This window comes from Suillus plorans (assembly GCF_016647745.1).
Source record: "Suillus plorans strain S12 chromosome Unknown HD556scaffold_22, whole genome shotgun sequence".
NCBI lineage: Eukaryota > Fungi > Basidiomycota > Agaricomycetes > Boletales > Suillaceae > Suillus > Suillus plorans.
In genome coordinates this window covers 139,536-163,121 of record NW_024537406.1, presented here as the reverse complement: position 1 = coordinate 163,121, position 23,586 = coordinate 139,536, and the positions used below count along the sequence as shown (strand labels likewise).

The window sequence follows — 23,586 nt, the reverse complement described above, 5'->3', positions numbered from 1 at the left end:
CTCGCGACAGGAAGCAAGAAATGGAGAGTACAATGAGAAACTGTGGCACAATTGCAAATTTGAGACGTTATGGTGTGAAAGTTCACCTGCCTCGGCACGTCCTCCTACATAGATGATTAGAACAGATGAACTTCCGGCACATCCACTTACCCCCAGGATCGAATGGTCGCCGTAGCGTGTGTTAAACTATGATAGCGTGACAGTTGATGCTGCTTGTACACATCCCGGTGGCAGGTCAACGTGGGTGGCGAAGGCGGTGTCCGAGTCCAGTCATCGATGCCCACTATAACGGATCCTCGTAATCGATCAAGATACCCTTGACTCTGACTTCTGGCATGTTCTGCCATCGCAATACTGAATGTAGACCGCTGTTGTATTTTTAGGGCCCGTACATACTTGAGCCCATGTCAATAGCTTTGCATAACATATAGAATTGAATAGACTCACATTGTTGCAGGTTTGCATATGATCTAGTAGTGAATCACAAGCAGGTGTAATTCAACCAACAACTTGTGATGAAGCCCAGGCACAATAAGTACATGCTGTGAGTCGGAGTCAGTACTGTTTTATCCAGTTGGTAATTACCCTACGCCAACGTTCGCCCTTCCAAGTGCCAGCACGACCATTATGGACATTCAGGTGATCATCGTAAGCGGTAAACAAGGTTATGTCACGAACCCTGGCATCTATCTCAGTTCATGCCCCAAACCATGATTCAGCAAACTCCCCAACATCAAATCCAAACAATCCAACCATCGCGGCTTGCACCAGATTGGGGCCCATATTATTCTCACCCACTCTGCTGGCAGACTTCCTTATCCCCCCACCTGCCCTGATCATATCCTCGGCAAATCCGGGCACACACCACCCAAACCATATCGCGACCCAAACAAACCCCAAGGCTCTCGTCCAAAAGCTGTCCTTAACTCCCAGTCGTCTTCCGGTCCGGATTAACGCGTCTTCAAGGGTAATAACGACTGCTTGCATGAAAAAGAATGGCATCGAGAAAAACGGTCGTGAGACAGCGGAGGTGGAGGATCCAGAGAGCACGATATCCCCTCCTGTATGTACGAGGCCCGATAATAAGAACGCAACGTAGATCTGTACGTATGATGATCCTGGTGTACCACGCTTAAACCCAAGGACAGATGATGCCGCTTTACCAAGAGGGGCGAGGAACTGGCACATGCACGTTCTCAGCTGATATATGCACAAATTTAATCAAACGCGCTCACCCATCTCAAGTTCTGATGCCATGTTCTCCTGCATGGAATAGTATCGGAACAACAGAGCTACTTGGCACATATTCACTCACCCCCAAGCTCGTCGAACGGTATATCCATCTCGCCAAGACCCAAACACGTCAGGCCACATTCTTGGCTTGTGCAATCCGAGAGCGACACTCCCTGCTGCCATTGCGAAGTAGCAAGCGTTCAAGGCCCAGTATGTGAGCCCAATGAATACAATTGCGTCAGCACACCGCGCCACATAGCTTCGTGTCCCAACCGTAACCGATGAACACGCAGGGTTGTACCAAACATACAGCCGTGCGACTTCAAAGAGGACTAGGTGGCAGGCAGCACGCAGGGAGGAGGTGAGGATGAACAAATATCTGGGTTGTTGTGGGGCAGCAGGAATGTGTTTCACCTGGAAATCAAGAATGGGGTGAGCCGGTCCGAATTAATTGGAACCGCAAGGGATTGTAAAAACGCACCTGATAGTTCCATCCAACTCCCCGCGGTGATTGCGTGACACAAACAACGTGGAAGATCCTTTTCCACCAACGTTCGTGCACTTTTCCGTTCTTGTTCTCTACAGACTTGAAATTTTTCAATGGTCTCCCCAGTAAGAGTAAATAAAAGCTTTGCACTGCATAGGTCATGACGACAGATCCTAGCATGTAGTCTACGTAGCCGACGCCAGTATCAATGTTCAAGCTCACAAACACGCTCGGGCTTATGATGAGCAAGCAGAACAAGGCGATGGCGAAGGCACCAAATAAGTTCCATGGAGGTGATGGGTCGAAAGAAAGTAAAATCTGCAAGGCAAGGAAGGGAAGTTGTACGCGAGATGGTAAACGCATTTTTGATAGGTTGGACGTTGAATGAAAGGTTACATAAATCTTCTGTAAGTGCTGTAATATATAAGAAGCTCACTTGGCACTGTGACGAATACCATCAGCTGCCAGCGCAACCAACAATCGTATCCCTGGAATCACATTTTCGCACATAACTCGCGCGCCTTTATCAGTTCGAAATGACTAGATAAGTATAGATTAGTCCAGAGCATCTCTATTGTCTGACCGCGACATGTCAGACTGAGGAAAGCAACTAGCAGCTGCGAGCCAGACGGACTCAGACGGTGTTCAACGTTAACGTTCAGATCTGCAGATGGAAGCCAAGTGTGAGAACCTGCGCGGACGGTCCACATGATTTTAATCTGTATTGAGTGCACGTGACAGTAATCGCTTTGAAATTACTTACCATCATGCATCGTGGGGTTAGTAGCGCCATATGCGACACAAGTAGCCTAGTCATGAAATAGAAACAAAACCTACATGCGCACATATGCTGTGCTGGTTGCCATGCGGGAACGTATCTGGAAATAGGAGCTTGGGCGGTGAACCGATGGCGGGCCGCGGCCCAGGCTTTACATTGATGGAATAGGGCGTTGATGGCCCAGTCAGATTGACGGTCAGTAGTAGCCTGCAAGTACTTGGCGTATCTGAAACGCGGTCAACGGACGCCAAGAGAGGAATTACATCTGTAATACACTTGGGCAGACCTAGTATGTTTACGATAAATCATTGTTAGCTATAGCCTATGAGCACAAATTGAGGTTCACAAAACGTGCTGTATCATCGTGGATTGGTCGTGACACTAAATGCTTATGCTAACAGCAGTGCTTAACAAGTACAGTAAACTATTAGATCTTACCGAGAAGTCAGGAAATGAGCAAGCTTAAAATATGCCTTCAACCCCTTATGCACCCTCCGATTTCTCAAGCGATGCCTTGTGTGCAAGTACATCCGCCAAGTCCTTCTTGCCCACGGACCTAGATACAGCCCATGCGCTGAACTCGTGACCCTGTGAGAACACATCTTCGATCTCCTCCAAAGAGCGCTGTGCTGTCTCGGGGAAGCAGAAGATGAAGTGGATGCAGGCTGCAAAGTTGAACGTCCCGAACACCAAATACGTCTTCCATTGGATGTTTTGCAACATCGGAGGTACAGCCCATGCCAAAGCGAAGTTGAACAACCAGTTCGTGGCCGTGGAGAGAGAGACGGCCTTAGCACGCACACGCATGGGGAAGATCTCGGCAGGATAGGCCCAAGAGGCAGGACCCATCGAAATAGCGAAGGAACACACGAAAAAGTAGGAACACACGATGATCGCTTTTGTGGCAGCGGGATTGTTGAGTACCACCCATGTAGCTGATGAAGAGAGAAGTAAGCATCAGAGTATCGAGGAGTTTAAACCTTAAACTTACCAGTACCGTCAACACTTCCCATTTCACCGAAGCGGGCCTGGAGACCACCGACGAGGTAGAGCCAGAAGCCCATGATGAGACAGCCGTAAATAAACATCGGGCGACGTCCCCATTTGTCGATGTAAATGATTGCAGGGACTAAAATTCAAGCGCATCACAATCATCGCCATCGATCAAAGTAAATCAATCTTACCAGTGAAGGCGACATTAAGGACATATTGCACAGAGTCTGCAATTAGATTCGCGCGACGACCAGTAAGACCAGCACCCTCGAAGACGTAGACGACATAGTACCTGTTTGGGGTGTAAAAACAAATTGAGTGGCCAAAGGCTGGAGAAAACTCACATCATAACATTCACACCAGTAAGCTGAGACCACATCTGGAGAGACGTGCCAAGGAAGACACGGCGCATTACCCCACGCTTGAAGAGGTCTGACCAGGCCTTGGCACCTTCAGTTCGTTCGAAGTAAACCTGTGACTTGATTTCCTCGAACTCAAGGACGACGAGCTCATCCTGCTGATTGCCTCCACCGTGCAGGTCAGCAAGAATCTCCAAAGCTTCTGCCTCGCTGTTAAGAAGTATGAGATATGAGTTTGATATATATAAAAGGGACGCGTACCGGTCATTATCGACGAGCCAACGGGGGGACTCGGGGAACGCTAGCATACCGAGAGAAAGGACGATAGCGGGGATCATCTGGAGACCCCATGGGATACGGAATGAGGCAGTACCGTTTATGTACGAACAACCGAACTGAACAAAGTACTGAAGCAAGATACCCCAGGTGATAGACCATTGTTGGAAGGAAACCAGGCGACCACGGATTGAGGGTGCAGCAATCTCGGATTGATAGACAGGGACAACGGTGGAAGAGATACCGACGGAGAGACCAGAAATAATACGGCCAACGACGAGCATACCACGGTTCTAAAGCAGCATCTCAACAAAGAAACAATGACTTGACAGGATAATACACTCACAATCGACGCGCACTGAATAATAGAACCAATGACCCAGAAAATACCAGCAAGGATGATCGTCTTTTTGCGCCCAAGCTTATCACCAAGGTAGGTAACAGAAAGAGCGCCAATCAGGGACCCGGCGGGCATAGAAGCGACGATGGCACCCTGTGCATTGGAAGTGGGCTGCACGAAATCTTGTGAATCACACACAAAAGGCTATCAAGAAATTAAACGCACGTTGTGGAAAGTGTTCGCGTATGCGGGGTTCTGTCCAGGGTATATACATCAGCATCGTCGAAATTACATTAGGCGTGGATGATCATGGGCTCACGTTCAACACTGCGGACATGGAAGATATGTCCAAACCGAAGAGGCCTCCACCGATACATGCGAATGTACCGACGATGTACTATCATATGAATATCAGAATCCCGTCCAAGTACGAACACTTATAGGAGCTTATGATCACTCACTGGATTCGAGGCGATCCTTGCGCTGTACTGTTGAACGCATTAAGCACGATAGCCAAGGGATTAAAACAAAGTGCAACTTACACCTTTGCCCATTTTGACGGGAGGAAGTGAGGACAAATGAAGACGGGGAACAACATCATGATGTCGTCGGGACGCTGCATTTTATTCAGTGTCAGGCACCAACCGCATGGAACTTGTGGGGCTCAATTTGGACAACAAAATTGGAACGTGGGCATGCGACCGTAATACTAATCGGTATAATGCTGACACCCATCAGTGGGCAACTCGGCATCAAGCGCGAACCCAACAACTGGCGCTCGATGGTACGTACCGATTTGGTTAAGTGAACAACGAAACACCATATGGCATGATGGAATGCCTGTTCATAAGTTTGAATCTGGGCCGAATCGAATCCGCATGGACAATATGCAATGAGATGCGGAGAATGCGGGGCAGCTGCCAGATGTTTGGAACAGCTAGCGAATATTGATGAATTGATGAAATGAAATTTAGTACCCTAGTGACTCCAGACATATGGAATGCAAGCGAACTCAACAAATTTGGCCTCCATACGGTTAAGACAGGCGACGCGCTGGCCGCATCACGGTGTCACTTCGGAACTCAGGTTTTCAAGTTGTGGTTGAAAAATTATCCCAGTTGGCCGGTGCAAAATTGCTGGTTTCCCATGTAAAATAAGAATTTCATATTCTATAATTTGGGCATGGGATTGTACAGGATGAGGCCCTGAAGCCTGACTGATGCAGATCGGCTGTCTTGAAGTTCTATGCGTAGATTGTAAGCACGAAAAGGCTTACTTATAGAACTGCCTGCCTGCAGAGTCCGTTAGTGCGTGCCAGCTATCGCCGTAATTATTACTTCTTCGCCGCACATGCTGGATCATTATGACTCACAGATACCGTCAAACGTTACGAGACCTTCATTTCTTTCTTGCCCTTATCAGTTGCCTGGAAGCTCTACCAAACGCGGAGTGAGAGCGGAAAGAGATAGCACAGCCTGAATCTCAGGTAATCATTGCCAGTGGTTGTTGTTGCACTGTGGCTCAGTGGCCCTCCAGCGTCGCACGAGGGCAAGGCGGCCAAGGTCACATCGTGCACTAAGCAAAGAGTTCGGAAATCGGTCATTTCATCCCGATTCCAGTTTCCAAAGCATGATGGTATATCCTGGATCCAGTTAGTTGCATAATAGTCTGACAGCGCTAGTCAGCGCCAAATCAAAATTTGCCACGTCTAACCGCCGGCCCGCCGTGAGAGGCCGTGTAATACAAAGTGTTTGTAAGAAATCAAAGAACAGCGCTAGCAAGGTACCTCTTTGTGCAATTCCATTCTCACGTACACCCCCTATGTAAGGCTTTCTAATAGGATCTCCCAAACATGGTCCAACGCTTCGCATCCTGTCCACAGCCAACGCATTTCGTTTCTCCCGGTTTGATGGGAGACCAACGCTCCTGCTCGAACGGAATAGCAAGGGATTTGGCTCCTGCAGACGGGGCACGCTCGTCCTGCGGCTCCGCACTGTTCAAAAATATAATGTTAGATGCCGTTTAAATCTCCGAGGTTCCCAAGACATAGTGATTTGGATGAGAGACCGTATAAGACACTCACGCTCTACCGCTTCGCTCCTTGATGTCATCTTCACATGCTTCACGCTCGCACCACGGAATGACAGCTATGCACTTGCTATCCAATGTGGGGACAAAGTCTTCCCATCGTGTAACTTCTTTTAAATGCGCATTGTACTCAGCGAGGGCACGCTGGAACATCTCATTCTGGATAGTCTCGAGCATCCTCGGGATTGTGGCGGCAAGGTCAGCGAGAGCAACAGGGATCTTTGCACCGGTATCGCGACGCACGGACAGCGTCTGCTGCTTGACAAGATCGTTCGGCCCTATCTCCAGACGAAGGGGAACACCCTATTCATGGAACGGACCACATGTCAGAGGCAAGCGAGCGAAGCCAATGGTAAAGAACGTGCCTTTTGTTCCCAGTCATTGAATTTATATCCAGGGGTATAACCCTCCCTAAGATCTGCCCTCGCCCGAATACCCTCATCTATCAGAGATTTCGCGAGGTCATCGCAGGCATTGTTGATTTTAGCTCTGTCTTCATCGCTCGTCTTTGCTGTGATACCACACGGAACTACGACAGCCTGAACAGATGCAACTCGCGGAGGAAGAACTAAGCCTTGGTTGTCACCGTGGACCATAGTCATCACACCGATTGTCCGGGTCGACAATCCCCACGAGTTTTGCCATGCAAAGGTCTTGCCTTGACCAGAGGGATCATTCGGGTCCTCGACCACGATGTTGAACATTTCCGGGCGCGAAAAGTTTTGGCCCAAGCAATGTGAGGTAGCAGCCTGAATACCACGGCCCGAGGAAGGAACAAAGCCTTCAATCGTGGTGGTATAGAGGGCGCCGGCGAACTTCTCCTTCTCGGACTTTATGCCAGGAATGACAGGGACAGCCAAGAGTTCCTCATACACGCGGCGGTACAAGTCGAGGATCTCCCGGACTTCCTTATCGGCCTCAGCTTTGGTAAGGTGAGCAGTATGGCCCTCTTGCCACAGGAACTCGCGAGTACGGAGGAACGGTTCTGAATTAGATAATAAACGATCGATCAACTGACAGTGTTCGAGTACAAGGACTAACGCGGATGTTTGAACTCCCATCGGACGACGTTGTTCCATTGGTTCAGTTTCAGTGGCAAATCTCGATGACTCTTGATCCACTTGGCATAGTCTGCGAGCAATGAGTAAGTTGACTTCTCTATGGCAATAAATTGCCCTACAAGGATACATAACAGTCTCAGATGTCGGGCGAATGGCTACCGGCTCCTCAAGGTCAGAGCTCCCACTGTCACGTTATCAATATTGGAGTACATTCGTTTCTTAATGCACTTACGCTCTCGTAACCCATGCGACTTCCGGAGAGAAACCCTCGATGTGATCCTTCTCGCGTTCGAGCACCTTTTGTGAGACAAGCATAGGGAAGTATACATTCTGAACGCCCATTGCCTTGATTTTCTTGTTGAACCACTCTATAACACGCCTTAGTATTTAGGACCAGTCGAGAACTAGATTTCATACCTTGGATCTCTTCCCAGATACTGTACGACCACGGCCTCAAGATATAGCACCCACTAACACTGTAGTACTCGAGCATTTCTGCTTTTATTAAGACCTAAATCACACAAGTAAGTCCTAGATCTGGGCAATCGAATAAGGGAACCTACACTCTGATACCACGCAGAGAAATCAACTTCTTTCTTGACACCGATGGCTATCTGAACGGCGCCATCGATTTTCGCGACCTCTTTCTCCTTTGCAACAGGTTTTGAAGGGGCCGCGGCAGCGTCAGACTTGAGAGAAGTGAAGTCGATTTCTTGGACTTTCAAGTCCTCAGTCTCGAGCTTTCGGAGGTAAGACAGGATATCCTGTCCAGAAAGGAAGACAGTGGCGCTCGAGGATAGTGCGTGTAACGCGAATGTTGATGAGGAGGACGTGATCGATGCATCGATCACAGTGACAACTTTTGGGAACGTCTCGCTAGTCAATGAAAGTAGCGACACTGATCGTCCATGTAAATCAGATTAGTTACACCGCGTCATAAGAAATCACGTACAAGAGTTCTTATCGAGCGCGAAAAATTCAGCAAGCAAATCCTCTGATGCCAACCTCAGCTCCTTCAGGTTAAGCTTCTTACCGAGCGCCGATGAGCTCGTCTCGGTCTCTTCACGGGCAATGACGACGACAGGGACTGGAATCGCAGTTTTTGCAGTCTTTGGCTTGTAGACGAGCGTTTTGATCAGCTCGAATGATTTGGGCGCAGATGAGGTCGCAAGTAGGGTTTCTCGCCAAGACGCCGGGGAATTTGTTTCAGCATGCGTGATGCTGGCGGATGGGGTGATTGATAGCCCAGCAAGAGACTGAGTTACAGATTCTAGAGAGCTCATGGTTGTAGATGTGGTATATCGAGAAATGGTGGTTAAAGGCCTTTTGACCAAAGCCCGGTTTCGGTATGACTCGATAAGATTGAGCCCATACGTTATCCGAGTCAGATGCAAGTCACCCCGGACAACTTTTATTCTACAGGAAAGTCCATGAATTCGCTGCACAGCGTGCAAGAGAGCTCGCATGCGACAAGCAAAAAAATTACGGAGGATGGGAAGTAAGAAATACGCCTTAATCGCCTCTTCAACACTCTCAAGCGACTACGTAACTTATTAGCCTACGCGTCGGTACGACGGTACTACAAACTTCAAAGTCTTCGACAACTCATAAACTGAACAAGCGCTGATGCGCAGTCGAATTAGGACCCAATCCTCGGTATATGTCAGCTCATAGGATGACTTCATACAGGTACTTGTTCAAAAGAAAAAGTTACGCTACTGCGTTTAATGACTCGTCAGATTCCTCACGGAGCCCACTTAGAACGGATACCCAGTTGTGCCGGAAGGGAAGATCATAGGTCCCACAACTTCGTCACGTTTATCCTTCCCGCACAAGAGCTCAATCAGCGTGAATACGAAAGGAAACGCAGTTCCTATTCAGCAACCGTAAAGAGACAACTAACACAAGTGGAGTGCAACTCACCTGGTCCGCGGCTGGAGATCCGAGTCGGAGTCGAGGTCAGCAGGGTGCCCAGCAAACAAATTACGATATTGACCCACCTTGTGACGAGTGTTGCCTTGCCTGGAACGGCAGACACGACCACGCTTTGTTCCTTATATTCAAAATCTAGCGCAACAGAGAAGATATACCGATATTTCTCGTCAATTTCGCTGCGACTCACGTTCTGGAAACTCGCTCTGAACAGATGGGTGCGACGTGATCGGTTGACCAGGAAGTGTTGCTGTAATCGCGACCTTGGAACCTTGCAAAACGCACATACGCTTCATAAATCACGAATACGATCAAATACGATCATACCTGCGCATATCATGCCAATAATCCGCTTCTCTGCGTGGTTGTAGTAAGAGCGAACAAGATTTTGCACCTCTGTCGATTCTGCCATCGTGACGGCACCCCCCATGCCACCGGGGATGATGAGAGCATCATACTTCTCCTGAAGAAGTAAGGTACCATAAGCTTGAGCTTGGACACGCTTAAAAACAGATGGAAAATGCTCACCGGACCGGCACTAAGGGGATCGAGGGTGATATCAGGAAGGATCTTCACTTGCCTCGAGCAAACTGCAAGCGGAGGACTTGTATCAGAAGATCCGTATGGTGAGAGACCCCTGGGGATAAATGCAGACGTGCATTCTATTCCTGCACGGATGAGTGTATCGTATGCAATAGTACTACATGTCAGTGTGCACCCGAGTGATCTTTAGCGCTGGTTTGATTTAGGGGATGATGTACATCATGTAACTTACAACTCCATTTCTTCTGTTCCATCTGCAATGAGGATCAAAGCCTTGACCATGGTTGGTTCAACTTCTCGGGAGTGGATAGAAGTTATTAGTTACTGAGTCCCAATGAAAATCGGTCGGACGTCCTCGCACGGCCCAGGCCCCAGATGGCATTAATGGACGGATTTGTAAGCTTATACTTGTGCAAGCCATCGAACCACATACATGTGACACTGAGTCTGTATGACTGGGACTGGGATTTGACTCCAGTATATGCTCAATTGCTGCAAGAAATCCCTCGTACTGCATGCAGTTCAGCATGTTCAACTCAAAGTGTAGCCTGCCATTCCTGCCGTTGTCGCCATACCGTGACAGAGCATGAATCGAGTTCGCCGTTGTGTTCTCTTCGTCGACGTGGAAAGTGTTCGCCTGCCCGGAAGACCTATACCACAAGACAGCGGAAGCATTCGCAACCAGGGGGGCCTCATCCAGGGCTATGAACCCGTGAGTAATCTAGCTGATAGACTAAGATGAATCTAACGTCGAGGACCTGCAAAATACAACGTGGTGTGCTGTATGCCGCACGCACAGAGCACATAGTCACAGTGCTCTTTTGCGATGGCGGGTCTAAACTAAAGCATCTCAGCAAATTTGAAGTTCTGCACTCCGTAGACCAGCTCTAGACTCCGAGCCTCTAGCCAGACTTGTTTACCTCACTGCCTGCACAGTTTCGGAATACGTGTAAAGCGCGACCCAAGAGTCCGGTTCCTGTGCACGACTATGGGTACACTTTTTTTGAAAGAGCATCCAAAGGTCGTGACAGTCCGCACAATGCCTTGATCCGTGGGCTCGCTGGTATTACAAACAACGACATGGACGTGACCGGAAACGTGCTGGTAATCAAACATGTCTGATCAAACAAGCATGCAGTTGTCGATTGCATAGAGAAAGACAGCCCATACATTAATGATATTATCAAAAGGTGACTTGTCCTGCTATCCAAGTGAAACATAGCTGACTACACGTTAGAGGAGTTGGCCCGCCGAGTTCTGGACTCAAGAATTCCTTCGGTGTGCAGGATAGGATCAGGCAGACAATATATCACCCAACGTGTAACAATTTATAGTCTGACGAGCCTCAAATTTGTCGAGTCAGTTTCTCTTCTTTTCTCTGCGAGTGCTCGGCTGTTCACACCTACTCGATGTTTGTGTTCACTCATTGGAGCTCTGCAATTGCGCGCATCCTAAAATTTCACGCCGCAGCCGTGATGGACTATATCACCGCATAATCCATCGTGTGCTTGTACCCGCGGTGAACAGCTACAAACATGAGCTTCATCAATCCACGACTGTATCTCGAAGCCCATACCAATCTTCCTACAGCAGATGTACTGATGGAATATCTAAGAAGAGGTTTTAAAATCAGCGTGGAACCGTTCCGTCGGGGTTACTATGACTGAAGAAGATAACGAAGACGATAAGAAGAGCAGCTATTGTCTTTGAGTTAAGTTAAATAAGTATTAACTTAACTTTCAACTAATATAAGAATATCATTGATAGTGTGCCCTTATGGCGACGTCACCGGGCCACAATCGCCGCTTGAAACTTGATCGATTGTTGATTGGCATGCGCAACAACATACACGTGAGGGAAGCGGCACGACAATGTGTCGGAGTTGAACGTTGAGGACAGGAATACGAACCATATATGATTGACTCGTAGTGTACTTCCCTCAGTCCGTTACATGAGTTGAGGGTAAGCCGTTTTCTCTTATCTTGCCATATTACCTAGACACTAACAACTACATTCAGAGACTAATTGTGATATTGTCTGGGTTGGGTTCAAAATAGACGATCACGCTAGATATCACAATTCATACGTGATATCACTCAGCATTAGCTACCCATAATGCATCGACTACATTCGTGGATCCTGGGCCTGAAGGCCTGACGTCCCAAAGTGGCTGCACAGACAGGGATGTGACTAAAGATGTCATTATACATATGGTGCGGTTTACAAATTGATAGAGGTGGGTAAAACAAGTTAAACAACTATGTACTCACTGGACATCACAAGTCGATCATCACAGCTTATCGAGTACAGTGGGATGAACATGCTGTTTCTGCGAGTACTGACTTAGGTGAACGCTCCAGCATCCAGTCGTTAAAGTCGCGCTGCATTTTCGTCCAACCATCGTGACAGACGACAAAATTTGCAGGTCGATCACATAGTTCTGCCTATTGTTAGAACAGGATCTTGCGCCATTGATCAGGAATGTGATATCACAGATATCGCTCGCACAATTCCACCTTGTGAGTGAGGATAGTTGGTGGCTCAGCCGTGCCTGTCCTGAGTGCTTTTATAGGGGGACTCTTCTTCCTTTACACTCATTCCTTTCTCTCACCGAGATGACGACCTCTGTGAGCTCTACCCCAGAGCAGGAAACCCCGACGACGGCCGGCTTTAGTCGTTCCGTCTCTTCACTGTCTTCTATTGGTAAACGAAGTTCTTCGTTGCCGACTGACAACCTGGTGGAGGAGGTGGAGGAGCAGTTCTCGTGGACAAAAACCGTCTTTCGTCGAAAGCAGATTGCCCACCACGATCCTGATGCAATCGCGACCAGACGCTCTGTTTATGATGACCCTGACCTTGCACCACACTATTGGCCCAAGAAGGACTACGAGAATATCCACAGATTCGATCCAACCGCTCGTTGGACATACAGGGAGGAAAAGGTGGGGTTTTATCCTTATCGTGATTTGACTCGTGTTAAATGTGAGGAAGGCCCTGGTCCGCAAGTTGGATTGGAAGATTATGGTTACGGCAGCTATCGGATTTTCCGCCTTAAACTTGGACAGGAGCAACATCAGCCAGGCAAACTCCGACTCTTTTTTGCAGGATCTTGGGTTGACTACAGATGGTAAGCGTGTTCCATTACCATCTGAGTAATATCCTGACTTAATCTTTCAGACTTCAATCTCGGAAATACCGTGTTCAAGTTGGCATTTTTATGCGCAGAACTACCGTCACAGCTTGTCTCGAAGAGAGTACGTGTATTCACTGTAGATTGTTTTGTGACTTATGGTCGCATCGAAGATTGGCCCGGATCGCTGGATACCAATGCAAATCTGCCTCTGGAGTATGTAGTATAACAACTGTACCAAAACCGTTCTCATCGATAGGTCACAGGTGTGGTGTCTCTGTCACAATTCTGGCTGACCGGTAGGGTCTCGTTCCTGGTCTGCCGAGCACTTCTTGGGTAATATCATGTAATTACTGTCCCAAAGCTTCTCTTCACTGACTAGTCAATTCAGCGCTTTGCAAGGCGGGTAAGTCCAGCTCCTGCGCGCGCTCGAGGATACTTTGTTTACATTCCACAGCTTTATCCCTGACCTGATATTATATCTATCTTGTATGTCAGTTACCTTGCACCTCATCTTACATTGCCGACTTTTTGGACAGATTTTTACACGAAAACGGAACTACCCATGCGCCTCGCGCTATTCTGGATGTCTTCGAACCTCTGTGGCATCGCTGCTAGCTTTGTAGCATATGGCACGCTTCACATGGATGGTGTGGCTGGCGCTGCTGGATGGCGGTCAGTAGAAGTTTGATGCTCATTTCGAAAAAAAACCTGACTTGATCCAAGGTGGCTGTTCATGATTGAGTGTGTCCATTTCTTGCTAATGACATAAGACGCGCGAACTCGACCCTCCCACAGGGGAATCCTTACTCTCCTCATAGGATTTTTATCTTTTTTCCGCATGCCTCCGTCGCCAACGCAGACCAAGACATGGTTCCGGCCAAACGGTTGGTTCACGGAAAGAGAAGAAATCATTATGGTCAACCGAGTACTTCGGGACGATCCCACTAAGGTAAGTAGTCATGTCCCAGTCTCGTCAGACGCTGTGACTAACTTACTCCCTCAGGGTGACATGCACAACCGTGAGGGCCTTTCAATTCGTCGTCTGTGGACAGCAGTATGTGATTATGACCTTTGGCCGATTTACATCCTGTACGCCATTCCCCTAATCTTTGGAAGAGTTAGACACTCATGAAACGCAGCGGCCTTTTGTTTGGTATCCCGAATGGTCCCCCCTCAACATATCTCACTTTACTACTTAGGGACATCGGGTAGGTATCATGATTATCCCTTCGTTTTGACATACTCAAGGCCAGGAACCTAGATTCAATACATTTGATACCAACCTCCTTACGATACCCTCTCAAGTTCTCGGAATGGTCACCATGTTTGTGATTACGCTTGTCTCAGAGTCCGTCAATGAGCGTTCTATTGTGGCGATGATGGAGGACCTCTGGACGTTACCTTTCCTCGTTGCACTCTATGCAATGTCTAGCAGCCCTAACCCTTGGATATTTTTTGTGAGTAACGCGTTTTGATTGGCGCTACGCGGTTTACTCAACTGGTTCAGGTTGTGGTGACTGGTCTGTTGTCATATCCGTGAGTTCGAACTTATCAGCATTAGTATTCTTGAAGACCGTTCTTGACGTCCTCGTGTTACCAGATATACCCATCCAATCCAGGTAACTGCTTAAAACGATCCTCGAGTGAAATACTTATCTTTTGTTTCAGGTGGGATGGTGCTCTCGTAACGCTGGGGCAGTGGCAAGTCGAACAGTCAACGCGTCGTTATACAACATGTGTGGAATTCCCCGTTTTCAAACTGAAAACATACTCACTTTCCGCTAGGTTCGTGCAAGCCAGTGGAATCATATCCGCACAGATCTACGTAGCCAGCGATGCTCCCAGATGTGTGTCACTCCTCATTTCCTTTCCCAGGCAACATAATCATAACACCCACCCCCTTGCGTAGATCGACGTGGCAACAGGACCCTTATCATCATCTGCTGCATCAACGTCTGTTTTCTGTACCCAGGTACAAAGGCATATTACATGTGGCGCAACCGGCAACGAGCTAAGATTTGGGATGCGATGACGATGCAGGTGAGTTCATTATGGACTTTATAAAGAGCTAGGGCTCTGACGCTAAAGACTTTAAATGATAGGAACGTGCACACTATCTGAGCACGACCAAGGACATTGGGAACAGAAGACTTGATTTCCGTTTTGCGCATTAATGTCATATTCAATTATGTAGCTTTAATCAATTCTGCATTCGACTTGCATCGAGAACACGAGATAGGAGGAGCGTGACAGCACCAAAAAATAGTTGTATTCGACAAGCCCAGGGTCCTCAGCTGAAAAGTTCGGGTTCACGGTGCACTCGAGCTAAAAAAAAATAGATCGCTAAAGAACTTTTAGGAATGAGACACGCTGCAGGTGTGTCAAGATGAAGATGGGATAGATGAAAATTTGTCCTGCGTTGCCTATCGCTATCTCTAGGAACGGGCACAAGCGACTCGAGAGAGTGCGACAGTAAAAAACTCCAAGTACATGATGTGCTAGGTCCTAGGATGAGATGAGGTCGGTGAAGAGTTGCAAAAATTTGTGATCTAGTACTTGAGGGCCTAGAGCCAGAATGCTGTAGGCCCGAGCGGACCGCTCTGGAGGCGAGCAGCGGCACTGAAGGCCCAAATCGGCAAAGCTTCGAAGTTGTTACTACCATGTACACTGAAGACATCAGATATGCACGATGGAACATGCTGAAACCATGTGTCCGACCAGTCCTCATCGAATCTGGCGCCTGGATGCCTTCAGCCCTGACTCATAACAAATTGGTGGTGAAGCATTCGCTGGTTTTCCTTCTCGAGTCGATTCACGGTCAAGTTTTCAGTGATGTGGTCAGGATCATCTATTGTAAGTCGCGTCTGAATCTAGTTCAGCATCAAGTCTTTACACCCCAAACCAGGGTGCTATGAACTCCAGCTATGTCGATGAAGCTTCAACAGACACGTACAATATCGTCATTTTCGGAGAAACAGGAGCTGGCAAAAGCTCCTTGGTCAATTTAATCGTTGGGTCAGAAACAGCACCGGCATCCTGCGACGCCGAAGGATGTACAGCTGAAACTCAGGAGTACCTATACGATATTGTGATTCACGGCAAGACCTTCAAGGTAAAGCTTTTTGATACAGCTGGTGAGTGCAGGGCGCCGCTCTTCGTAGGCATTGCTGACCTAAATTGCAGGTCTCGGTGAGGGCTCTGAGGGCAAAGTCCCTGACAAGAAAGCTCGGCAAATTTTGAAGGACCTCCTGCGAAGGCTTATGGAGCAGGACGGAATCCATCTCCTCATGTACTGTGTTGATGGCAAGAAACAAGGCAGGGAAGCGATCAAGGCACTCTGCCGCAACTACAAACTATGTACATTCGAAGTCAAGAAAAGGGTTCCAATTGTCCTCGTTGTCACACGTTTGGAAACCATAGAACCAGAAATGGAAGAATGGTGGAAGAACAACGAGCAGTTCATCTCAGAGTATGACATGACTTTTGCTGGCCACGCATGTATCACCACGCTGACCGATGATGCGATGCTTCAGGGGCGCCATGACCAGTCATACTTCAACGTCTGCGAACTTATTGCAGAATGTCGTACGAGGTGCGGTGTTTCCATACGCTCATTTTGCTGTATTTTTATTTGTTAAGTAGGAGCGGACCCAGGAGAAGCAAGTGCAAAGGGAACGGGCCTAAGAGGGATGTGCCCGAAAGGAAGTTGCCCAAAAAAATCAAAAGCACCGCGCCCCAAAGAATCGATCCCGAAAGGAACAAGCCTAAGAATATCGTACTATTTGGGGAGACGGGGGCAGATAAAAGTTCACTCGTAAAACTTATGGCGGGGAAGGAGGTGTCAGTCGCATCTCCTGACCCGCAACGTTGTACGATGCACTGGAAAGACTACATCATCGACTTCGGAGACAAGACTTACAAGGTGTTCGATACCATTGGACTTGAAGAACCACAGCTAGGGATCAGAGAGTACCTCGAGTCTGTAGACGGCGCCTATAGGCTCATCAAGGAATTGGATCGACAAGGCGGCATTGATCTGCTTCTGCTCTGCATTCGCCCCTGCCGAATAAATGCTACGCTTTACAGCAATTATAAGCTGTTTCATGATTACCTCTGCGAGGGGAACGTTCCCATCGTTCTTGTGATCGCGCACCTCGAAAGAGAGATGGAGGGCTGGTGGGAGAGAGTACAGAGTAAGTTCGAACGTTATGGAGCCCGGGTCGCTGATCATGTGTGCATCTTCGCCACTGATGGATCGGATGGCCCATACGAAACCTGTGACGATGAAGTCACTATCCGCCATCTTGTGGAGAAGTTTACTGCCAACGGGCAGAAACCAGCATGGATAGGAGGGGACAATCTGTTTGTGTTGTTGATGCGTAGACTGAAGGGGCTACCTGGTGGGAATCTGCGTGTGAAGGGGGTGAGCATTATGTCTCGCCTCATGAACCGTTGTGATACGTCTCGACAAGTCGCAAGAAAGTTGGCTTATATGATCAAGCAAGACGCGTCTACTAGTTGAGCCCTTTTCAATAGTCATTGCAGTAGGCATTGTTCATGTCGATGCTTGACACTTACAGACTCGGGATCCGATATGTACTTATGCCAGTACACGGTGTGAGACTTTGAAGGTCCGAGGCCGCCTGGTTGAATGCTCTGATATTCACATTATCAGAAGAGAATGCAGGCACATACATCTCAATTTATCTACTCCGACAACCTCATCAGAGACACAGGAATGGAACATCTTATACATGCACATGTGTGCAACATGCTGAATTCATGCCTCGGGTTCGATATTCAAAGCTTAAAATTAGATCCGGCAGTGGCTGACAACAGTTGTAGAAGGAATGAAGACACCAATACTACAGATATGCATGGAACGTGCTGAATCTATTTCTTTGGATCGTTAAATCTGGCGTCTGGGCAAGCCTGGACCCAACCACGTTGTTCTAACACGAAGAAAAGTAGGCTGGCGACCCTAATTAACACACAAGTCAAGAGGTGACTTCGCTGTTTTGTCTCTTGCATCGAGTTGTCTTCAAGTTGGCAATGATGTGGTCATCTACTGTAAGTTGCGTCTACCTCTTCCTCAGCATTAAGTTACTAACTTGAAGCCTCGACACGCCACATCAGGGCGCTGCCGACTCTAACTGTGCTGAAGAAGTTTCATATTGCACAGACACCTGCAGTGTTGTCATTTTTGGAGAAGCAGGAGCTGGAAAAAGTTCTTTAGTTAATTTGATAACTAAGACCAACAGGGCGCCGACATCCTGCGACACTATGGGATGTACAACTGAAACCACAATGTACGAGCACGAGGTTCTGGTTAAGAACCAAACCTTGAAGATAAAGCTTTTCGATACACCCGGTCAGTGCGGACCATGCTCTTTGTGAGCGTCATTTAATTAGATTGCAGGTCTGAATGAGGGTTCTGAAGGCAGAGTCCCCGATGACGAAGCTCGGAAAGTTTTGAAGCATCTCCTTCGAAAACTCAAGGAGCAAGAGGACATTCATCTCCTCATGTACTGTGTGCATTACACGAAAGCGGTCAAGGCGCTCTGCCGCAACTACAAATTATGCTCCTCCGAAGTATCGACAAGATGCCCAATCGTCCTTGTCATTACAGGATTGGAGGACAAAAAACCAGAGATGGAAGAATGGTGGAGAAATAACGAGCAATCCATCTCACAGCTCAACATGACCTTTGCTGGCCACGCATGTGTTACTGCACTGGATATCGACGAATATGCAACAGAGAGGCTCAAGCTACGCCATGACCAATCACACTATGCCGTCTGTAAACTTATTGAAGAGTGTCGTGCAAGGTATGGTGTTTGATGCTCTGTGCTGGTTTTGCTAATCATGTTGCGTAGGAACAAGGCAAAAAATATCGTAATTTTTGGGGAGACGGGGGCAGGCAAAAGTTCGCTCGTCAACCTCATGGCGGGAAAGGAGGTGGCAGTCACATCCCCTGACACACAACGCTGTACGATGCACTGGCAAGAGTACACCATCGAATTTCATGGCGAGCCTTATAAGGTTTTCGATACCGTTGGACTCGAGGAAACGCAACTGGGTATCAGAGAGTACCTCGAGGCGGTCGACAACGCCTATAAACTGATTAAGAAATTGGACGCAGAAGGCGGCGTTGATCTACTTTTGTTCTGCATTCGTGCCGGCAGACTCAACGCTACAATACAGAGCAATTACCGGCTATTTCACGAATTCCTTTGCGAGAAGAAGGTTCCCATTGTCCTTGTGATCACGCACCTTGAAAGAGAGGTGAGGATGGACGACTGGTGGGATAGACAGCAAAGTACCTTCGAAAAAACATATGGGATCCGGGTCGCTGATCACGCATGCATCACTGCCGCTAACAGATTGGATGGTCGACACAAAGACCGTTATGAAGAATCACGCGTCACGGTCCGCACCCTTGTGGAGAAGTTTACTGTTGATGACCAGAAGTCATTATGGGCGGGGGGGAACAGCCGGTTCGTGTCATTCATGCGTAAGCTGAAGGGGTTTCTTCCAGAGCCTTTGGATGTGAAGAAGAAGGATATTGTCTCTCGCCTCATGCAGCGTTGCAATTTATCTCCAGATGTCGCAAAACAGTTGGCTCAAATGATTAAGCAAATCCAGTAGAAGTAGTTATTCTCTTTTCGATACCTATACTCAGATTTGCTTGTAGATTTTGTACTCGTTGATACGTTACACTAGGACTTCCTATTTACTGATGCCATTCGCGAATCTATTTGTATTTCAGAATAACGGTTTGAATTATTTACCATGTACACTTATACTGCATGTGGACTTCATTTCACCGCAAGAACTTTAAAGGTCGGTTGAGGTAAGGCCCTCCTCCCCACAATGATTGATTGAAATAGTAATTTCGAAGGTCAGGTGTGTCGAGGTTGAATTCAAGCACTGAACACCACGTATTACGTTCATATTGAGGGTGTGTGCAGTGAATAGTCCAACCAAACATAGAAGGTTTAAGTGATCTACTCCACCTATAGCGTCTGACTCAGAAAATAAAGTGGGTTGTGTGCATGTAGGCTAGAGAACAAAGAAAGAACACGAAAGCGCAGATCGACAAAGCACAATAGATGCGTGCGAGAAAGATGAACAGGGGGTCATGAGTATGGCAAGCCTCCCCCACCAGTCCCATTTCCCCCTCCCGTCCGCCGTGGGGCACGACCACCAAATGGTGGTGGACCGGATCCCATAGGAGCCACAGGTCGTGGCGGTAGATGAGCAGGATGATCCATGGTGCGAGGAGCTTGACGTAGCGGGTGCATCCCACGGGTAGGATACCCAGCGCCGTGAGCTGGTGGACGTCCAAAAGGGGGGTGCTGGCCTCCGGGATGTTGACTACCGGAATGCCCAGGATGTTGTCCTCCAGCGTGCTGACCTCCAGGATGTTGACCACCAGGAGGCTGACCACTGCCTTGATGCTGTAACAAAGCGGACATGATAACAGGCGGCGGCGGACCTGACCTGAACGCGTCGCGATGCGGCGGTCCACGAGGATAGAACCCGGGGGGCTGATTTGGCAAAGGGTGGGGCCTGAAGTAGCCATCAGGAGGCATAATACCTGGTGGTGGCTGGTTGCGTCGCCCGCGCTTATCAAATTCGTGGGAAGCTTCGTATGACGGAAGACTAGATGGATAAAGGATAAAACGGGACAAGCATGAACAAATCAGTAATACTCACGTTTTGGGGTCAGCGGGAAGTGGGTCAGTCCAGAAATAATCGTGGTCAAGGGCTTGTGAGGCAGTAATACGATCTCTTGGGTTGCATGTGAGGAGCTTATCCAGGAGGTCACAGGTCTCAGGGCCGATACTTGCAAAACAGTTAAGCATAAACTAAAAGCGTTGCAAAAATGAGAGCTGACCTTTCATACGCGGCTCTCAGCTTCTTGGAATAGGTCTGATTGAACCGCTTTACGCCCTCGCACCCTGGTAGTGCATCGTAATTTGGCCAGGTATGCTGATTGGGAGTACCGCATAACTGCCAAATCTTCTCCAGTTGGTCAATGTCCGATGATCCAGGAAGAATCGGCCTGCGCATGAACATCTCTCCCAGAACGCATCTGCATAGAAGAAATTTAAGAACTGCCCCAAAAATGTCGACAAACACAAACCCTATGCCCCAGATGTCTACTTCTCCACCATACTGTCGGGCGCCGAGCAATAGTTCTGGAGGACGGTACCACCTTGTCACGACACAGTTTGTATACTTTTTTTCTCTTCCACGCTGATCCATGACTCCATGGATAACGCTCGGATCATACGCGCGTGCTAGACCGAAATCTGCTATCCGGAGCGAACCGTTGTTATCGATGAGAAGATTGGCAGCTTTCATGTCTCTGTGTAAGATGTGATTCTGTGAATGGACATAAGACAAATCGAGGGTGAAAAAGTGAGGACAAACACGATGCATATATTCCGTTCCTTCCAAGAGTTGTTTCATATACAATTTAATATGGCTGGGTTGGAGCTTTACGCGCTCGTTCTCCAGTAAACCAGCAAGGTCATGGTCCATATATGGGAATACCATGTAAACAGAGAGGGGCGAGTTCTTGCCATTACCTGGTGCACAATGTTGGTGATTGTCATACAATGAGCCGATATGAGCACTCACTACGGACGACGAACATATCCAAGATCTCGATGATGCATGAGTGGTTCATTGCCTTGAGAATTTTGATCTCGCGCAAGGCAGTTACGGGCATACCCTCTTTCTCATTATGCATAAGAATACGTTTGAGGGCCACCAGACGCCCGGTGAGGTGATGGACTGCTTTGTGCACCTCTCTGAGCAAGGTGAGCAGTCGCATTCAGTAGCAGTGCAAGAGGCCCGATACATACCCAAAAGTACCTTCACCAAGTTTCGCAGTGGCGTCGTAGTCGCTTTGTTGGCCACAACCTAAGAAGAGATGACCGTATGCCTCTTGTTCTTGCTTTCTCGTACGCTGCACAGGGGCACGTTTTCGCTTATGCTCTGCAGGTGGTAATTTTTGCGTCGCATCCACTGCGGTATCCTTCTTTTCCTTTACTGGCTCTTCATGAGCCGACGGAAGTGGAAGTGGCGATGGAGAATGGGAGTCTCTAGGTGCTGGAGGCCGTTTCAAAGGAATCGCAATCGAAATAGCTGCGTGAGGAGGTAGGGTATCATCTTTGGGTCGTTCAGGGGTGGGGACGGGAGGTGGAGGAGAAGGTGGCGGTGGCGGTGTGTGGCGAACATGTGTGTGAGTTGAAGCCGAAGGTGATTGAGGGGAAGGGTGACGGGATACACCCGGGGAAACAGGACGATCCTGATGGTCACGGTCATCATCGTGAGCACGAGGTGCCACAGAAAGACGACTCTCCGTATGATAGGTATCACGATCGGCATCACGTCCTGCTTCAATATGATTTGGGTGGTCCCTATCATAGGAGTCCCATGAACGTTCGCGTTCGCGACGTGGCGAGTGGCGCATAGGACGACGATAGCGGTCGTCTATCCGTGAGTAGTTGTCATTGTCCGATGGTACCCCCCAGCGATTATGGTCATTGTGACGGGCGCGTTCCCAGCCCCCATCACGCATCCTTTGGTCATGTAGTCTGTCCACACCATAGTCACGACGAGGCGGACTATAATTCACCATGGGAGAGCGACGCGAGGGCAATCTGTGCTTTCCTCGGTGCGAAGAAGAAGAGGAGGACGGGGAACGGGAGCGGTCAGGTGAATGAGGTGACAATGAAGAAATATCGCGTTCCCTTCCGTAGACACGACTGTCATATCTATCCCGTGCTGGAATATAGGTGTCATGAGCAGGCCTGTAAGGTTCCCGTGGAAGATCCCAGGCAGGGGGGCGACGGTCGCCTTCTCTACTATAGGAAGGCTGCCAATGATTAGTTATTTGAGCGCCACCCCTTTTGCGAGATTGGTCACAGTAAGGTCTGGGTCTGCCGTTGCGCTGGTCATCCTCCCGAATGCGCCTCTCGTCGTCTTCGGATCTCTCATAAACCGAAGTATGCCTTCTGTCCATCATAGGACTAATTCTTTGACTAGAGGGACCAGGAGCATCTGGACCGTTTGTTTTCTTCTTGAAAGGAAACTTGACCTTAGTCTCGAACTTGGAAGGAGCTGGTTTGGGTGGTAGGGGAATTATTGTTGGGCGCGGAGAAGGTGGCAAAGAGTCATCGACTTCGCCTTCTTCTGGCGAGGATGTGGTAAATCTCTTTGCTGGACGTTCATTATGGGTATTATCTGGAGCGGCCCGCTTGTTTGAAGTCTGAAGCATTAGACGACCGGTGACGAAGAATGAGTGCGACCACAGGAATTAAAAGCAACTCTCGGAGAAAAAGGTTGG

At 48.4% G+C, this 23,586-nt stretch overlaps 7 protein-coding genes across 7 annotated transcripts; 2 read left to right on the top strand and 5 right to left on the bottom strand.

The window, feature by feature from the left end:
* Nucleotides 1-696: 696 nt before the first annotated feature.
* On the bottom strand, nt 697-2,083 carry HD556DRAFT_1442192 (membrane bound O-acyl transferase family-domain-containing protein; the record flags this gene model as incomplete). The annotated part of the gene is made up of 4 exons (XM_041306420.1): nt 697-1,179; nt 1,236-1,263; nt 1,316-1,647; nt 1,715-2,083. 4 exons carry the CDS (start codon nt 2,081-2,083, stop codon nt 697-699), a joined length of 1,212 nt encoding a protein of 403 aa, XP_041161217.1.
* An 898-nt stretch (nt 2,084-2,981) lies between these two features.
* On the bottom strand, nt 2,982-5,020 carry HD556DRAFT_1431681 (general substrate transporter; the record flags this gene model as incomplete). The annotated part of the gene is made up of 10 exons (XM_041305038.1): nt 2,982-3,433; nt 3,490-3,627; nt 3,683-3,783; nt 3,836-4,060; nt 4,112-4,419; nt 4,473-4,637; nt 4,692-4,721; nt 4,786-4,863; nt 4,928-4,954; nt 5,009-5,020. 10 exons carry the CDS (start codon nt 5,018-5,020, stop codon nt 2,982-2,984), a joined length of 1,536 nt encoding a protein of 511 aa, XP_041161216.1.
* Nucleotides 5,021-6,299: 1,279 nt separating this feature from the next.
* HD556DRAFT_1431680 (uncharacterized protein) lies at nt 6,300-8,898 on the bottom strand (the record flags this gene model as incomplete). Its single annotated transcript, XM_041305037.1, has 9 exons — nt 6,300-6,459; nt 6,550-6,857; nt 6,920-7,539; nt 7,596-7,685; nt 7,735-7,799; nt 7,848-7,983; nt 8,033-8,126; nt 8,179-8,513; nt 8,568-8,898. 9 exons carry the CDS (start codon nt 8,896-8,898, stop codon nt 6,300-6,302), a joined length of 2,139 nt encoding a protein of 712 aa, XP_041161215.1.
* Nucleotides 8,899-9,372: 474 nt separating this feature from the next.
* HD556DRAFT_1235487 (class I glutamine amidotransferase-like protein) lies at nt 9,373-10,372 on the bottom strand (the record flags this gene model as incomplete). The annotated part of the gene is made up of 7 exons (XM_041297752.1): nt 9,373-9,488; nt 9,539-9,549; nt 9,616-9,682; nt 9,738-9,818; nt 9,875-10,010; nt 10,076-10,247; nt 10,323-10,372. 7 exons carry the CDS (start codon nt 10,370-10,372, stop codon nt 9,373-9,375), a joined length of 633 nt encoding a protein of 210 aa, XP_041161214.1.
* A 2,333-nt stretch (nt 10,373-12,705) lies between these two features.
* Nucleotides 12,706-15,397, top strand: HD556DRAFT_1472657 (allantoate permease; the record flags this gene model as incomplete). Its single annotated transcript, XM_041308469.1, has 19 exons — nt 12,706-13,032; nt 13,082-13,217; nt 13,268-13,344; nt 13,394-13,436; nt 13,487-13,556; nt 13,612-13,626; nt 13,678-13,709; nt 13,760-13,895; nt 13,947-13,964; nt 14,019-14,172; nt 14,227-14,312; nt 14,363-14,431; nt 14,485-14,680; nt 14,731-14,759; nt 14,824-14,842; nt 14,892-14,959; nt 15,009-15,070; nt 15,133-15,263; nt 15,326-15,397. The coding sequence occupies 19 exons, from the start codon at nt 12,706-12,708 to the stop codon at nt 15,395-15,397; spliced, it is 1,740 nt and encodes a 579-aa protein (XP_041161213.1).
* A 1,406-nt stretch (nt 15,398-16,803) lies between these two features.
* On the top strand, nt 16,804-20,054 carry HD556DRAFT_1269189 (P-loop containing nucleoside triphosphate hydrolase protein; the record flags this gene model as incomplete). Its single annotated transcript, XM_041299155.1, has 2 exons — nt 16,804-17,705; nt 19,100-20,054. The coding sequence occupies 2 exons, from the start codon at nt 16,804-16,806 to the stop codon at nt 19,869-19,871; spliced, it is 1,674 nt and encodes a 557-aa protein (XP_041161212.1). The 3' UTR covers nt 19,872-20,054.
* Nucleotides 20,055-23,573, bottom strand: HD556DRAFT_1364716 (kinase-like domain-containing protein). Its single transcript, XM_041302748.1, has 7 exons — nt 22,100-23,573; nt 21,873-22,045; nt 21,663-21,820; nt 21,373-21,614; nt 21,124-21,321; nt 20,943-21,071; nt 20,055-20,888 (listed from the first exon to the last, which is right to left on the bottom strand). The coding sequence occupies exons 1-7, from the start codon at nt 23,515-23,517 to the stop codon at nt 20,363-20,365; spliced, it is 2,844 nt and encodes a 947-aa protein (XP_041161211.1). The 5' UTR covers nt 23,518-23,573; the 3' UTR covers nt 20,055-20,362.
* Nucleotides 23,574-23,586: the final 13 nt, after the last annotated feature.